The 17304-nt window shown below is 48.0% G+C and overlaps 1 protein-coding gene across 2 annotated transcripts in view; it reads right to left on the reverse strand.

Moving 5' to 3' along the window:
• Positions 1 to 372: 372 nt before the first annotated feature.
• Positions 373 to 17304, reverse strand: part of LOC119015108 (kalirin-like) — a 30577-nt gene continuing 13645 nt past the window's right edge. Inside the window, exons 23-57 of one of the 2 annotated variants that reach the window (XM_037090773.1) lie at positions 16913 to 17051; positions 16697 to 16831; positions 16339 to 16501; positions 16140 to 16255; positions 15750 to 15872; positions 15465 to 15647; positions 15258 to 15382; positions 15059 to 15125; positions 14847 to 14956; positions 14487 to 14556; positions 14309 to 14398; positions 13839 to 13931; positions 13370 to 13481; positions 13030 to 13220; positions 11840 to 11941; positions 11614 to 11768; positions 10935 to 11037; positions 8867 to 9028; positions 8546 to 8756; positions 5680 to 5733; positions 5488 to 5591; positions 5255 to 5386; positions 5055 to 5168; positions 4709 to 4779; positions 4560 to 4626; positions 4324 to 4427; positions 4158 to 4227; positions 3979 to 4065; positions 3607 to 3699; positions 3473 to 3523; positions 3174 to 3251; positions 1898 to 2083; positions 1641 to 1812; positions 1001 to 1146; positions 373 to 919 (exon numbers count right to left, since the gene is read on the reverse strand). In XM_037090773.1, the coding sequence (XP_036946668.1) occupies positions 734 to 919; positions 1001 to 1146; positions 1641 to 1812; positions 1898 to 2083; positions 3174 to 3251; positions 3473 to 3523; positions 3607 to 3699; positions 3979 to 4065; positions 4158 to 4227; positions 4324 to 4427; positions 4560 to 4626; positions 4709 to 4779; positions 5055 to 5168; positions 5255 to 5386; positions 5488 to 5591; positions 5680 to 5733; positions 8546 to 8756; positions 8867 to 9028; positions 10935 to 11037; positions 11614 to 11768; positions 11840 to 11941; positions 13030 to 13220; positions 13370 to 13481; positions 13839 to 13931; positions 14309 to 14398; positions 14487 to 14556; positions 14847 to 14956; positions 15059 to 15125; positions 15258 to 15382; positions 15465 to 15647; positions 15750 to 15872; positions 16140 to 16255; positions 16339 to 16501; positions 16697 to 16831; positions 16913 to 17051 (4165 nt within the window). In that variant the 3' untranslated portion in view covers positions 373 to 733. The remainder of the gene's footprint in view (positions 920 to 1000; positions 1147 to 1640; positions 1813 to 1897; positions 2084 to 3173; positions 3252 to 3472; positions 3524 to 3606; positions 3700 to 3978; positions 4066 to 4157; positions 4228 to 4323; positions 4428 to 4559; positions 4627 to 4708; positions 4780 to 5054; positions 5169 to 5254; positions 5387 to 5487; positions 5592 to 5679; positions 5734 to 8545; positions 8757 to 8866; positions 9029 to 10934; positions 11038 to 11613; positions 11769 to 11839; positions 11942 to 13029; positions 13221 to 13369; positions 13482 to 13838; positions 13932 to 14308; positions 14399 to 14486; positions 14557 to 14846; positions 14957 to 15058; positions 15126 to 15257; positions 15383 to 15464; positions 15648 to 15749; positions 15873 to 16139; positions 16256 to 16338; positions 16502 to 16696; positions 16832 to 16912; positions 17052 to 17304) is intronic. The other variant, XM_037090774.1, reaches the window with a different exon arrangement.

Raw genomic sequence — 17304 nt, forward strand, 5'->3', positions numbered from 1 at the left:
AGAGAAACATGTTCTGCTACAGATAATTATATTTTTTGTCTTATGTCAGTCGAGGTTTAGTAAAAATACTAATTCTAAATAATAATTGTTGGCTGCAGCCCTTTAGCTTTAGATATATCAATACTCTTTCTAAGTGTAATTGAAAATATGTTAATTTATAAATGTCCAGAATATAATAATGTGTATTTGAACATGTTCCCTCCAGCAGTGTGACTGCAGGCTGTGTTGTCATGTGGCCTGTCGGCCTCCAGGTGGCAGCGGAGTGTCGACAGAGTTTAATTGTCACTGAGGCTAAACCTGGTCAGTGAGCATCAGAACTGTAGCTGGAGGGTCAAATATTTAATTGATTGTTGATTAATAGTTTGAATCAGATTGAGTTTCAGTTGAGCTTTAATTTTCTCTCTGTGACAGTTAAGTTAACGTCTCTGGTGACAAAACAAGCAAATATAAACGTCCTGTTGAGTCAGTTTGACTGTTTTCTGACGTTTTAAAGAACAATTAATCAATTTGTCAAGAAAATGACGGCCTAATCAATCGATAACGGGATGAGTGGGTAGTTGCAGGCCTACACTCGTGAAGCCTCCAGCTGTTGCCATCACCACCTTCAGGCTCCACTTCAAAGAATTTCCCAGCATGCCTTTGGCCCTGTTAGCTTGCAGTGTTTAAGTCCGTGTGTGTGTGTTCTTGTAGTAAACCAGACACCCTGCTGTCAGTGTGTGTGTCAGTGTGTGTGTCAGTGTGTGTTGAGCACGCTGCGTGGCACCCAGCCCTCGGCGGCCGGCGAGTCGCTGTTGGCCGGCCGGTACACCAAACTCTGACCCTGCTGGTTGGACGCCAGAATCTGGACCTTCTCCCCCCGAAACACCGAGATCTCATCCTCGCGCACCGCCACAAAGTCCTGCAGCACCATCACCAGCTCCTGAGGGGTCGAAGGTCACACAGTCACAAGTCTGAAATAGTTTAAAGAAATGAGGATGAAAGAAGGACGGGAGATCCAAACCTGGTCGTCCTGCTCGCTGTCAGCAGGAGGCTGAGGGGCGTGGCCGTTGGGTGTGGGCGGAGCCGACGGCGGTCGTCCTGATGACAGAGGACGAGTCACAGCGATCCCGCCCTCCTTCCTCTGGTACTCAATGGGAGACTGAAGCGCTGTGGACACAGAACCAGGATCAGATTCAGGTTCAACAGAACCAGATACAATCAAACACCTAAAACAGTGAAGATGATTCAAGGATAATGATAAGTTACAGTTTAAAGGAGATCTGATGATGAGTCAGTGACGTTCAAGGGTGACTTAGTGAGATTTCATGAATTCAAGGATCGATAACAGGGATTCAAGGAGATTTAAGGCAATTCAAGGATATTTTCCCAAGAGAACAAGCGATGCTTTGGGGAAATCGATGATGAATCAAAGAGCTTTCAAAGAGATCTGATGTTGATTTAAGGAGATCTCAGATGTTCCAGGTAGATTCCAGGGTTGTCACAGAGATTTGTTGATGATTCAGAGACTGAAAGATGTTTTACAAGATCCAGTGATTGTTTTCAGGGAGATTCAAGGATAAATTCAAGGACATTTTAGGGAGATTTGAGGACATTTTGGGAAGCTCAAGGTTCTTCTGAGTGAGATTTGAGGAGGAACTCACCTGACAGGAAGTTGTTCTGGGCGTCCAGCAGGGTGGCGATGTTCTCCACCCAGGTCATCTTGATGCTGGCGGACGACGCCTGCAGGGTGAAGCGTTCTGCCGAACCTCGAGACCACAACACGAACTTACAGGGATCCCCGTCCACACTGTCCTGCATCGCCAGGTAACTCACCTGCTCACACAGATATAACCGTTACTCTCTGAGTAAACCAGTCTGACACAGACCCGCGTCTTGACCCGGTATGACCCAGGCTAACCTTGATGCTGTTCTTGTACTGGTATCCCGGGTTGTTGGAGCCTTTCCGCAGCAGCTCGCTGAAGATGACGATCTGCTCAAACAGGAAAACTCGGCGCTCTTTACTGCGAGACAGAACTCCTCCGTCCTGCTCCCAGACGCAGAAGGTCTCCTGCTGCAGCAGCTTCCCCTGAGACGTCAGCTTCCCCTGGACGACAGACAGACAGGCAGACAGACAGACAGACAGGTGAGGACGGGCAGACAGGTGAGGACGGGCAGACAGGTGAGGATGGACAGACAGACAGGTGAGGACGGACAGACAGGTGAGGACAGACAGACAGACAGGTGAGGACGGACAGACAGGTGAGGACAGACAGACAGACAGGTGAGGACGGGCAGACAGACAGGTGAGGACAGACAGACAGGTGAGGACGGGCAGACAGACAGGTGAGGACAGACAGACAGGTGAGGACGGGCAGACAGACAGGTGAGGACAGACAGACAGGTGAGGACAGACAGACAGACAGGTGAGGACGGGCAGACAGACAGGTGAGGACAGACAGACAGACAGGTGAGGACAGACAGACAGACAGGTGAGGACGGGCAGACAGGTGAAGACGGGCAGACAGACAGGTGAGGACAGACAGACAGACAGGTGAGGACGGGCAGACAGACAGGTGAGGACAGACAGACAGATGAGGACGGGCAGACAGACAGGTGAGGACAGACAGACAGGTGAGGACAGACAGACAGACAGGTGAGGACAGGCAGACAGACAGGTGAGGACGGGCAGACAGACAGGTGAGGACAGACAGACAGACAGGTGAGGACAGACAGACAGACAGGTGAGGACAGACAGACAGACAGGTGAGGACGGGCAGACAGACAGGTGAGGACAGACAGACAGACAGGTGAGGACGGGCAGACAGGTGAAGACGGGCAGACAGACAGGTGAGGACAGACAGACAGACAGGTGAGGACAGACAGACAGGTGAGGACAGACAGACAGACAGGTGAGGACAGGCAGACAGACAGGTGAGGACAGACAGACAGGTGAGAGGGTGTTATCTCCTCTGTCTTCTTCTCTAAAGTGTCATTATTTTTCTTTCGGCCACTTGGCGGCAGCAGAACTCTAACACACACATTTAGAAACATCTGCATCCTTTTGACTTTTCTAATAATTGTGCGGTTCCTCAGGGTTCGACTCTCAGTCCTGTACATATTTTAACTTTGGTTAAAGATTGACAAGTCAAAAACACAAACTGGAAGGACAGTCTTCTGTAAATCACCAGGTGTACCTCGTATCCCTGCAGACGTCCCAGGTTCATCATGTCGTTGCAGCGTTTCGGCACCAATGACATCAGATCCAACGCTTTCTGTACAAACAACATGCCACGAATTATAAATTAACGTTTGTCTTGTTTGTCGGTACGTTGCGGAGTCTTTACTGGCTGCAGGTGGAGAGTTGCATCAGGTGCGTTCACCTTGTCAGCCACAGGGGGCAGTAATGAGATCGATCTGCACTCAACTTGAACACAGCGAGGAGGCGAACAGCCAATCACAACACAGTGTTCTGGACTACAACGACTTGACTCACCTCGATCTCTTCACAGTCCAGTCCTGCTTTGGAAGTGTACTTTAGAAAATCCTGAGAAGTAAAAAGTAAAGCGGAGCGTTAATGTTTGTGTGACGAGCGCACAGAGACAGAAACAGGAAGAAGCTGTGACGGACCTTCAGCAGCAGCTGGTACTTTGTGATTCTCTGGATGGGTTTGATCAGATAATCACTGATCGACATCCTGCAGCTGATCTCGTGCTGGATCTCCTGCAGACAGACACACAGGCTTATTTAACTGCCTACACCAAACTCCATTCAAAAATCAGCCCGTTTAGTGTCTTGTGTCTTTAGTGTCATCCCGTTTTGTCTTTGTGTCTCTTGTTGCTTGTTTGCTTTTATTCACAAAGAGAACACTGAATGAAACCATGAACAGTTATTCCCCACCAGAGCTGAACGCATCAGTCGGTTTATTGATGAAGTGATTAACAGAAATTCAATCTGCAATGATTTCTGTAACAAGCTGAATCAACAGAAGTGACGTGTTACCTCGAAGAAGTTCTCGTACTCGATGACGATGAACTCCGACCTCGGCTTGTTCTGACAGTAAACCACGTACATGTGGAGACGCCGTTCCTGCAACACACACACACACACACACACACATTTACATCATCTTCATCAATATTCTGTATCGGTGTCATTGTGTCTCTATGTGGACGACTCACATGTCTGATGAAGAGGTCGGCCAGCAGGTCATGATTCTGAACACAACGATCCAACTCCACCAGGAAGAAACTGAAAACACACAGTGAGTGTGAGAGTGTGTGAGGACAGGACGCAGTGTGTGTTTATTATTGAGTGTGTGTGTGTGTGTGTGTGTGAGAGACGGACTCGCGGTGCCAGTCGTAGATCTGCTGGATGTTTCCGAACACAATCTTGTCTTTTCCTCTCATGTCCTCTGGAATCCCTCTGACCTCCAGCCGGGACATGAAGCCCTGAGACACACACAGGTACTCGACTACATTTCTCAGGTACGTGTTCCTTAACGAGTATTTCTATTTTCTGTTACTTTGTACTTTTACTTCATTACACATCAGGCCAATGAAACGTCATCATCTGAGTCTCACCTCTACGATCACTCCCAGATCCTTCACGTAGTCCTTCTCTGATTGGATCATCTCGTTCACCACAAACCTGCAAACACAACAGTTCACTTGGACTGGTTCTGAATGTTCTCACAGATTGTCACAGCGTTGTGATGGAGGTCCAGTCTTACATGCGTCCTCGCAGCGCTTTGTTCCGCTGCTCCGTGTCCGACTCGTTGGAGCCCTGATCTGAATCCAGAGCCTGAAGAGACACGGAGACAAAGTCAGTCTGCAGCTGTTCTAATATCACCGGATCAACTGTACAGCCAAATAAACATCACTGGGACCAACAGACTCCATGTTTCTACTCAAAGACAGAAAGAAGTTCATGTAAAACATTTGCTGAATTAACAAGAAGGTCCAAATAATGCAGAATGAGTCAGAGACAGAGTTTCACAGAGTTTATAAAGTGTCTCCAACTCAACAACTCACTAAACTGACACATTTGTTAAGGGAGTCTGGTGCTGTGGTGGTCACCTCGGGGTTGTTGGGGTCTTTGATGATCTGCATGGGAGGTGGCAGCGGGGTGGAGCTCTCTTCCTCAGGCTCCTCCTCCCCTCCACTTTGCCCCGCCTCCTCCTTCCTCGCCTTCTGCAGAAACAAACAAAATCTCACTAAGTCTTTATGCTGTGTGTGTGTGTGTGTGTGTGTGTGTGTGTGTGTGTTTGTTTATGTACCGCCTGTGCATTGCCAGTGAGGGGTGTGGTCAGCTCTGGCCTGTTGTCCCGCCTCCTGGTTCTGATTGGAGGTTTCTTCTGTCCGTCAGCCTTCCCCTGACTCAGCCTCCGGACCGGACTGGTCAGCCACCGCTGCAGCAAACACAGTTCCAGTTACTGAACGTAACTGAGTACATTTACCTGAGTATTTCCATGATACTGCCACTTGTACTCCACAGTCCTGCAGCTGTTACCTTCAGGGTGTTTCCGGTTCCTGAGACGGTGCGTTTGGGCCCCGGGGACCCGACAGCGCCCCCTGGAGCTGCGCCTACTCCAAACACTGTGGGGGAGGTGGCACCTGAGAGAGGAGAACAAGGAGGTGTGGTCAGCATGATGCCTTCACTGCACATCAGGATGGTGGGTACACTCAGTGATTATTGTCTCACTTTGGCTGGTCTGAGTCTGGAGGCCCGGCCCGTCCGAGCTGTACAGACCGGACTCTGCAGAGACAAACACACACAGGCTGGATTAATGTTCGGTGTGATCGTAAAATATCAACACAATGAGAATCAATCGATCCTCCCAAACCCGACAGCCAGGACCTTCATCTCTCTGTGGAGCTCCGCAGGGCGGGACTCTCGGCCCTCAGCCATTCTGTTCATGAAGCTAAAGCTCCGCCATGAACCACAACACCAGGGTTGTGATACTCTCAGGGTTCACAGTAAACATCATGTACATGTACACAGACACTGATTTTTGTTTTTTCCAGGTGCGTTTGTTACGTTCAGCTGCCGACCCGTCCACAGCGTCACACTGCTGCCTCTCTGATCTGGAGACATGCCGACACCGTGAGTACTTCATCCAGCCCCACATCCAAAACCTGAACTGTCCCCCTCGACACCAACAGAACCTCACAGGTGCTGTCAGTTCTGCTCCTGATCGGATCCATCAAGCTGAAGCTGTACTTGAATTTACAGTATTTTATCTTGTTGCATGAGATTTAAAAAAAGTTCAAATAGTGGAAAGTACAGCTGTTAGAATGACTTTTGTAGTTTTACTCAATTCAGGACTTTGTACTTAAAACAAGGGTTTCAGCATTTACAGTTTTAATGTTTAATCATAGTGTGAAGTTGATGATTATCGTACGGTTACATTCACTCAACCTGAACTCTGCCAGTTCAGTGTCATTTAAAAAACAATACTTCAGCTTTACATCAGGTTTAACGTCTGTCAGGACACAATGTTCACTGAAATCATCATAACCAGTTTGTTCAGTTTAAGAAACCGTCACTACTGAATTAATTTCATCATAATCCTGTAATAACACAAACATACATACACGGCTCATGAGTATTTTTTACAGTGTGGTATTAACACACACACACACACACACACACACACACACACACACACACACACACACACACACACAGCCTCTGCAGAGATAAAGAACCTGTCCGTCCTGTTCCACAACACAAACATTCACCTGTAACATTCCTACATGTTCTTTAAGATGGTCGAGAGACAACACAACAGACTGACAGAGAGAGAGAGAGTCACCTCATCCTGTCACTCATTAACACACACCTCTCTCTCTCTCTCTCTCTCTCTGAACCCACCTCGCTCGTCCTCTCCCTCTCTCACAATCCACCTCCAAACGGCAGAACAATCCCAGCATGCACCTCTGCCCCTCCGCATGCTTCCACATCAGTCCATTCAGGAACAATAATAAAAAGCGATCAGCGACGAGAGGAAATACAGAAACCGAGACGCGTTTCTCTCCACAGGACTGAGTGTGACCAACGACTGAGGAGTCAGAGGACGACAGGGGTGGAGCTATATCAGACAGGGGCGTGGTTAACACATGTGGGGGCGGGGTCAGATGGTGTGTGGTAATCAAACTGAGATGAGTCACTGCTGATAATAAAATAATACAATTAAACTAAAACTGGGAAAATGATAATAAACCATAAAAATATGTGATAATATATAACTATGACTAACACATTGATTAAAGAGAAAAACAATGAAAAATCCAACACATAAAGAATATTTAAATATTAACAAAAGAGAGAAGAGTAAAAACAACATTTTTTAAAAGATGTACAAAACAAAAGCATTATTTTTAACCTCCTATTGTTCGCTCACTCAGCAGGTGACGGATGTTAAACTGCAGATTCCTGTTGAGTCTGAAACTCCTGCAGGTCAACGTCCAACCAGAACCTGTCTCACCTCTGTGTGTGTGCGTGTGTGTGTGTGTGTGTGTGTGTGTGTGTGTGTGTGTGTTATGGAAGCAGCTTGCCAAACCAGATTACAGATTAAGACTGGGACAGAGATGTGAGAGTGAGACTACATTCACTCTCCTGGTTTAATCTGAACTCTGCCTTGGGGACGTTTGATTCGTTGCAGTGGTGAAACTAATGAAACTAAGACTTTTATTTCTGCACCTCCGCTGCCACACACAGACGTTTCTCAGTGAAACAGAAGACAAAGTGTTTGTCGTCCTTGTTAGTGGACAGTGTGAGAAGGCCTGACGATGATGTGGAGCAGCAGATTCTGACAAACAAACAAAAAGTGTTTAATTTTTCATGCAGAGCTGCAGAACAAGAACACGAGGACGTGTGTGTGTGCGTGTGTGTGTGTGTGTGTGTGTTTACAACTTTACAAACATGAATTTAAATATTTAGCGGCGCCCACAGAGACGCAGACGGACGGGATGTGGGACATCCCAACAGTTCGGCACACATACATCTTGCATGAGGATGTTTAAAGCTCCTCTTGTTAAACAGGAAGTGACATCATCAAACACAGGAAGAGCTGCGGCGCTGGCAGACGGCTCAGCAGAACGACAATCTAATGTGTTGATTTGTTTACCGGAACCTGTCAGAGAACATTTAGTGTAGTGGAGTTATTTTAGTTCTGGTGACTAATCAGGAGATTTATGCAAATTGCACATATTTAATTAGATCACCTCATTTGCATATTAAAACATAACCTTTGAGAAGTGTTGATGTGAGACACCAGCTGGGGAACGTTCACGTGATGTCTGCCAGGTGAAAATGATCTGGACCTCGCTGCTACATTGGAAACTGTTCTGACATCAGACCAAGTTCTTGTTCTGCTTGTTTTGCTCTTTTCATGAAGAAACGGGTCAGAGTTCCAAAACGTTGTTGGTTCTCTGAACTCGAGCAGCCGTACGTGACACCATGTGACGTCCTGATCTGTGACCAGCCTGTGGTCGGCTGGTGACACAGGACATCAAGGTAAACAGGGCTGTACAGACAGGAAGTGAGATGTAGTGTGGACACTCACCCCGCCCGGCGCTCAGGGTAGAGGAGGAGTTGGAGCTGTTGGAGGAAGAGGCTGTGGTGGTGTTGGTGGTGGAGGAGTTGCAGGAGGAGGAGGTGGTGGTGCAGGTAGAGGAGGTGCTGGAGGAGGTGGTGGAGGCCGGGATGAGCCCCTCCATGTCGGCTGCACTGTGGGAGTGTGACAGACAGAGGGCGCTCATGGGCAGCAGACCCTCCTGCAGGAGACACGGTGGAGATGTTGTTAATATTCAGCTGAATGTTTCAGGCTGAGACATTTGTGAACACTTACAAACTCAGTTGTTACTTTACACATGTGATCTATCACCTGTTGGGGCGTCTGATCCGTCGTCCTGGCCAGACACCAGCCGGGCCGCTCCGCTGAACGCTCCACCAGCTCCACAGTCTGACCACAGCGAACGCTGAGCTCTCCTGGTCCTCCGGAGGTGAAGTCCAACAGCACCACCACTAACTCGCAGCCTCCTGACAGCTGGACGGACAGACGGACAGACTTAATGTTTACTGAGCAGAACATCAGAACATCATCACTGGTACCACAGGTTCTTATAATAGTAGCATCAGTCGGGCCGACACACCGACACACCCACAAACTGTGAGTCCAGAAGGGTGTGTGCTGCAGTGTGATGACCTCATCGGTTCTGCAGCTGGCCGGGTGTGTACATCAGAACTTTCAGAGGAAACTGTTGGATGTTACAGAGGTGGTGCTGCTGGCTGCTGGTGGTGTCAGTACAGCAGCTCACTCCTCACAGTCTGGGTCGGTCCAGGTGAGGCAGCTGAGCTGCTGGTAATAATATTGATCGCAGTGAAGTGACATCATGTTCTGAACGGACTGCTGGACCTGTTCTGATACTTGTCTTCACCCGCTCGTCATTATATCCACAATATTGAAGATTATTGATCAGAAATCTTTTACATTTGTACCAATAATGATTTCTATTATTGTGACAGTAACATCTTCCAGGTACGTGGTCGAACACATCGATATTGATCATTGATATTGATTTTATCTTAACATTTAAAGTGTAATTGAGGAGAGTCTTTGCAGTATTTGATTCTGAGATATTTCAGCCTGTATCTGATTGGTGGATGTTCAGACGGACCGGACCAAACCGGACCAGACCGGACCGGACCGGACCACCAGCTGCAGGACGTCAGACCTTCACCTGATATATGAGGTTCTAACACGAGACCAGATGAATTCAGTTCTCTGCAGAACCCTGTTGTCCCTGGAGACGTCTGTCAGCAGGACGACTCACAGAACCTGAGACCAACTACATCATCCTCATACATGTTCTGGACCCGGCCAATCACAGCAGGGCGCGCTAACGTCTGATTGGGAGGGAGGGAGGTAAATAACATCATGTGATCGTCACCATAGTTACCAGAGACTCTGGGTGTGTGTGTGTGTTGAGTTGTAGTGAACCTGAGCACATGGACTCCAGCTGGTGTGGGAAACACTCACACACACACACACACACACACACACACACACACACACAGGGTCTGTAGGGAGGGGGGGTGTTCCCGTCCAAATCGAACCCAGATGTGACGTTTGGACCGGGATGGAAAGAACCTCAGCACATTTACTCAACTACTCCTCATGAGTACTTCACACAGACACAACATGATGCAGTAATTTGACTCCACTACATTCATTAGATTACTATAATTATTATTTATCATTAAGTAATATTTAATCCTCACAGTAACTTTGATTATTTTGACTGAATGTACTTAGTTACATTTCATCACTGTTTATTTAAAATACTTCAGACTGTTATTTTTAATCATCTTCCATCAAAGACTCTTATTAATATTTTCTAAATGATCCAACTGACAAAAAAAGTTTTACTGGCTTCATCTTTCATCTGCAGATTGATCCTGTTGGATCCTTCAGCTGCAGGACATGACAGTAAAACATGATGAAAACTGAATGGAGTTTGGTGGAAGGCGACATGTAATCTACTCAACAGCACGTCAATAGAAGACCAGGCGACAAAATCAAATATGACGATATTATTTGTTGTTGTTGATATGACTCGAGGTGATCGGTACTCCTCAGTCATGTGGATATATCGCACCAGAACAAGCAGAACAGAACAGAACGGTTCAACATGAGCTCCAGCTCCTGTGTCAGAGGTCACAGCTGCTGACCCCACCCCCCCATACTAACCAACAGCAGGTAGAGTCAAAGGAATCAAACGTACCTCGTCAGGAGAGCAGAGAGAAGTGAGTCTGTAGAAGACTGAGACGAGCAGAGGAAACTCCCTCACACACACACACACACACAGCCAGCTGCAGCCAGTGATGAGGTCATGAGTGTGGGACACACCCCTGTGTGTGTGTGTGTGTGTGTGTGTGTGTGTGTGTGTTACCTTGTCGCTGTCGGCGGTGTTCTGCGACGTGCGGGAGGCGATGGACACGGTGTCGGGCTGACTGCTGGCGTCGCCCAGACTGTCAGCGTCCTCGCTCGTCTCCCTGATGGACAAACACACACACACACACGAACGTGTCAAATACAACATGTGGCCAGAAGTGTGCGGACGCCACACGACTGTCCTGCTCTGTGTTTCTTGTTTGAGGTGAACAGAACGTTTCTGTGTCGGCCCGGCCCACATGACATCACACGACACCGTGGATCTACAGAAGGTGTGTCCAGCTTCACAGAGTCGGAGGGAAGACGTCACAGTCATGACGAGACATCAGACACATAAACATATAAACATATTATTCATGTCGGTTTGAACAATCTTTGCTGGAACAACACAGAAAAAATGAGTTTTAGCTGTAAAGTCTCGTCTGTTAACACGAGACTGAAGTCATGAGCAGATTCTCTGTGCTGAACTCAGTGTGTGTTTGTACCAGGTCCACTTAATGAGCATGACCTGAGTGGACTCTGGCTGTGGTGTGCTGTCAGAACCTGGTCGGGTCAGAGGACAGAATGTCCTGCAGTTACAGTTTTAACAGCAGCCATGAGGCTCAGAGGTCGGAGGTCACGGGTCACATGACAGCAGGCATCTGACGCGGACGTGCTAACGGTGTTTCTGTGCTGACCTGCGGCTGATGCTGCGTTGTCGCCCCAGGGTCGGGTTCGGTGTCTTGGGCAGGGGGATGGGCTCCCTCAGCGCCCCCCGCAGGTGGCCCCGCCTCTCCTGGATCACCTGCCGAATGCTGCGGACCCACTCCTGCTTCAGCTCCAGTGACGACGCCTGTGGAGGGACACGAACCTTAACATGATGAACACCTGCGTGGTGATTAAGGCGTCGTCAGGCGCACGTACCTTCAGGACCGTCTTGTTGTCAGATGTCGGCGTTCGTCCGACCCAGAGAGCGAACTTACAGGGATCTCCCTCGATGTGCTCTGTGACGCCGAGCTCTGAGGTCTGAGAGTCACAGGGGGAAGAGTGAGACAGCAGCAGGGACAGGTGAGGACACAGGTGAGGACACCGCTCAGTTACCTACATCATGAGGACACTGGACCTGTTTCCTTACCTTCTTATGGAGACCGTAACTCAGTCTGTCCCTTTAAACCACATTAACGCTCTCTGGGATAAATTAGTAGGAAGTCTATTAAAGAATCTGACAAACAAAGCTCTGCTAATCCTTCACAATAAAACTCCAACATTGTTTTGTTATTTTAAAGCCATATCTGTGAAGATTCCCACAAAAACAACACAGCATCATCTGCATATAATGTGACACAGTTTTTAAATGTGGGAGCTATGTGGTGACTGAAGGTTCGACTCATTATAAAAACAAATAAAGGTAATCTTAAACGTTCCTCTCAACAGAGACGCATCGAAACAGACGACTTTGTGTCAGCAAGATTTATTATATATACGTCTGTTTGTTCAGTCAGTTTTTTCTTCACTGATGTTTTTAATTTAATTTGGTAAGTATCTCAATATTGATCAACTTCCATCAGTTTACATCATTTTTCTGCTTGTTTTTAAATCTGGATTGTCTCAAATCAAGTCTACTAAGTATGTTTTTTTAATCCAGTCGAGTCAAGAACACAATATTGTCACCGAACTCCATATTTAGCCAATATTAAGTCAAGACTAAATTCTGACTTTTTAAAAGATGTTATGCCATAGAAACGTTTTATTCCATGGAAAACAGTTAAATGTGCAGTTTAGACAACACAGCTAAAAACATTCAACCACACGGCTAGCTAATGCAAGAGAGACAAATCATGCTAATGCTAGCTTGCGATAGTCACAGCAACTGATGAAGCAATTTTGGTAAACTAACATTTTGGTAAATTAGTCGTTATGGAAATTATAAAAGAAGAATTGAAATCAAGTAACAGCTGAACAAACACACGCTAACTAAATTTGTGTTAGCTTAGCACAGTAGCCTTACCTGGCAACTTGGTGTGGTCAAACTACGTTTAGATCACTAATTTACACTCAGTGTCATTGTTCTTGTTCTTAATTAGATCAACAGTAATGTTAATGTGGCTCGTTACCCTCAGGCGGCTCTTGTAGAGGTATTTGGTTCGTCCGGACGAGTCTTTGATCTCTTTGCTGAAGATGAGTGACAGCTCGAACAGGAAGAGGTGTCGGTCCCGCCCCTTCCGGATCAGAGACTTCGGCTCCCAAACCAGGAAGGAGTCCTGGAGGAGGAGCTCGCCCTGCACCTCCAGACCCTCCTCCAGACCTGAGGGGGACATCAGGACAGGGTTCGCTTCTAAAGCTTCAACACATTCAGGCTCTTTTCTCAGAACTGGATCTTTATGCTGAATTCTTTATGTCATGATGATGTGACCCTGTCCGCTCGTCAGGGTCAACATGTCCTCTGGCTGTTACCTTCCAGCATGCTAACATGCATAGCATCGTTAGCTCTCTTTGGAACGCTCAGCATCACGTCCAGGCCCTCTTTGATCTCGCCCTTCCCCTCCTCGCAGCACGCCAGCAGCTCCTGCAACACAGAACTATATCATCAATAACTGTATGATAAATATCTATATAATAACATCACACACTACACAACCAACTTCACAGCTCCAACATTTAATATTACTGAAAGCTTCTCCGTAAACAATAACAGAGACTACACAGAACAGAAGAGGCCTTTACAGAAACATAAAACGCGTCTTATTCTGAGCGCTCGGCCCGGTTCCTGTGGGCTCCATATCCAGGGTTCTAGATTTAAAGCTGCGCTCAGTGAAATCCTCCGAGAACAGCCAGGAGGAACAAACAGTGGGCTTTCTGAGGCTGTTGGTTCAGTTCTCTATAAATCTGAAGTCGTTTGGGGGGAACGGTTCTGAAGCGGTACCTTGAGCAGCAGCTGATACTTGGTGATCCTCTGGACCGGTTTGATGAGAGCGGAGGAGATGGAGTTGGTCAAACCGTGTCTCCTCTGGACCTCCTGCACACAAACACAGCATCACAAACCCGGCTGGGGACCGGCAGCCTCTGTGGACCGGACCTAAAGGTTCTCCTCTGCTGCTGAACTCCAGCTACACACGGACAGACATTTAGCTTTCAGCCGGTTCTGCTGACTTGACTAAATTATTCTTTGGGTCAGTCCGTCCTCTGGGTCTGAATCCTCCCGTCAAGCCACTGTCACATAAACCACCTCGACACTGGTTCAGTTCTGTCCCGTCTTCCGATCCGACTTCAGATCATTCAGACGGGAGTTGCCTTCAATTCTCTACTGGAAGTTTTACTCCATTACATCATTAGTTACTAATTACTCATTAAGTAATACATCAGAATCTGTTGTAGCTGTTGTTTCCGTCTCACCTCGAAGAATCCGGCGCCGTGCTGCTGGATCAGCAGACTGGAGTCGGGTTTGTTCCTGCAGTACGTCACGTACATGTGGAACTTGTCAGCCTGAGACACGAACAGGAAGTTTTACTTTGAAAATATCAGTCAGCTGTTTCTATCTTCAATCAATCAAGAACAAAAACAAACACGTTACCCAGGTAACGAAGCAGTGACCCACATCCTCCGGCAGCTGCTCGTAGTTCTCCAGCTCCTTCAGGAAGATACTGCAGCACAGTACACACAGTACTATGTTAGTACACACAGTACTCTGTTAGTACACACAGTACTATGTTAGTACACACAGTACTCTGTTACTACACACAGTCCTCTGTTACTACACACAGTACTCTGTTAGTACACACAGTACTCTGTTAGTACACACAGTACTCTGTTACTACACACAGTACTCTGTTAGTACACACAGTACTCTGTTACTACACAGAGTACCTGTTGCAGTTTTTATATTCACAGAACCTGTTGCAGTACTTATTTGCAGTACTTGTATTCACAGTACCTGTTGTGGAACTCGTAGATGTCCTGGATGTTTCCGAACACGATGTCGTCCTTGTTGGTGAGACCAGGTGGGACGTCCTCGGAGCCGCTGGTCATCTCCCACAGGTACGTCTGCACCGGGACAAAGTTCTGCTGTTATGAAGTACTGGACTGTGTTGTAGTACTACGTGTGTACAGTGAGGTAACAGTACTGCAGTAGTGTAAAGTGTGTACCTCGATACACTCCTGCAGATCTCTGACGTACACTCGCTCTGTCTGAAGGAGCTCCGCCATGATGTACCTGAGTACACACACACACACACACACACACACACACACACACGCACGCACGTGTTATTAAAGCACAGTGATGCCACATGTATGTACACATGTATATGTACTTGTACTTTTGTAAAGTACTCTCAGTACTCACTCCTTCTTGCGGGCCGAGCGTCTCTTCTCGTCGCTGACCTGGTGACTCGGGTCAGACAGGTTGACCTCGGGGTCGGAGTCCGACAGACTGTTGGGGATGAGCTCCAGCTCCAGGTCCTTATTGTCCTGCGGGGGACAGGTAGGTTGGATCATCGCAGAAACTTAACGAGCAGATCAGTTAAACTTAACGAGGCAGGAAGTGTTTTACCTGTGAGCAGCCTCCGAGCGCCGTCTCCAGCAGGTGGCGGTACTGACCCACCCTGACGGTGAAGTCTCGGTAACGTTTGTCCACCGTGGAGACGCAGCGGCGGAGCTCGGTCCGGTGGGCGTGGCCTTTGGCCAGCATGCTCTCAGCCAATTGGATGAGCAGGTGAACCTTCTCCTGTGTGTGCTGAGAGGCAGATGGACATGTGAGTGATACAGGTGTGTGTGTGTGTGCGTGTGTGTGTGTGTGTGTGTGTGTGTGTGTGTGTGTGTGTGTGTGTGTGCTCACCTTGGCTGATACACAGAACTCTCGGTGTTGGTTCAGCAGTTCTTGTGTCTCAGCCACCGTTGCCCCCGGCGATGTGTGCGTGGACAGGTAGTGGTCACCTGACTGCTGCAGCCAATCAAGAGCCTGCAGCGAAACGTACAGTTACATTACTGACAGACGTACCTCAGCTTAGCCCTAAAATACTCAAGTAAATACAAGTACCTCATGAAGTAGCTGAGCAAATATACTTAGTTACATTCCATCACTGTGATGTAGTATAAAGACAGTCAGACTCCTTCTGAATACAGTAGCGGAGTAAAGGTGCTGATCCACCAGTAGTGTAAATAAAGTGACTGTGAGGGAGATGAGATGTTCTGTGATGACATCAGGTGTTCAGGTGCTCAGGTGTACCTGCTGGGCGTGGCTCTGGAACATCAAGTACTGCTGACACTGATCCAGTCTGCGTTTCTTTAAAGTCCAGAAGTGAAGGACCCGGTTCTCCCTCTGCAGCAGCTCGCTGAGGATACCTGCACACACACACCTGGATCAGAACACCTGCAGGTGTGTGTTCACACCAAGCTTCAGTGTGTGTGTGCGTGTGTGTGTTCACCTTTGACCTGTTGCTCTGGTACCCTGGAGTGTCCGGTGACCTCAGTGACCCCCGTTACCCCGGAGACGGTGACGCTGTGGCCCGAGATGTTCGCCATGGTGACGCTGTTTCGGTGGATGTACTTCAGGAAAACTTCAGCGTTCCGTCTGGCCAGAGTGCAGGCCTGTCGCCATGGAAACAGGACCATTAGACACCCCATCATACACGCAAAAGTAGCTACAGGAAGTAGCCCTGACTTAGCCTGGCATGCTAATATTAGAGCTAACGATCAGACTGAGTTTCTGGTTTCATGAAACATCACATGCCCCGCCTCTTTATACTTGCTGAGCTCTGATTGGTGGATTCAGAGTCTGCGCACCTTGAGGAACGCCTCTTTTTGCTCCATGTGTTTGTTGATGAGTGGCAGGAGTTGCTCCGGCTGTCGATCTCCTCCTCCACACCAGTCCTCCTCCCTGCGGTACTCCTGCTCCAGACTCTCCAGCACCCCGCACACCTGGAGGGACAGACGGACAGGTGGTAGACACACAGAGAGACATACAGGTAGACAGGTAAAGACAGTGAGACAGACAGGTACCTGCTGAGAGGTCCTGTAGAAGGCGGCGGAGGCGTTGACCAGTTTGAGTCTGTCTTCGATCCTCAGCATCAGAGTCTGCCAGTGCAGCGCCACCGTCTGGGCACAAGACCTCACTGCATCCGGATCATAGTGACCAGACCTGAGGGGGGTCAGAGGTCAGAGGTCACATCATGGAGACGATTGTGTTGGTTTTATTCAGAACGCAGGAGTGAAATGTTAATATCTGATCATCAGTCCAACATTTGACGTCATGATTTTCTGTCTGTTGGTCACAGAGCTGCAGTCAGGAGGTGATTAGCCTAGCTTAGCATAAAGACTGGAAGCAGGGGGAAACTGCTAGCTTGTATCAACACCTCCATAACCTGTTTGTTTATTCTGGACACCAACAGAAA

Source organism: Acanthopagrus latus, chromosome 24 (assembly GCF_904848185.1).
Source record: "Acanthopagrus latus isolate v.2019 chromosome 24, fAcaLat1.1, whole genome shotgun sequence".
Lineage (NCBI taxonomy): Eukaryota > Metazoa > Chordata > Actinopteri > Spariformes > Sparidae > Acanthopagrus > Acanthopagrus latus.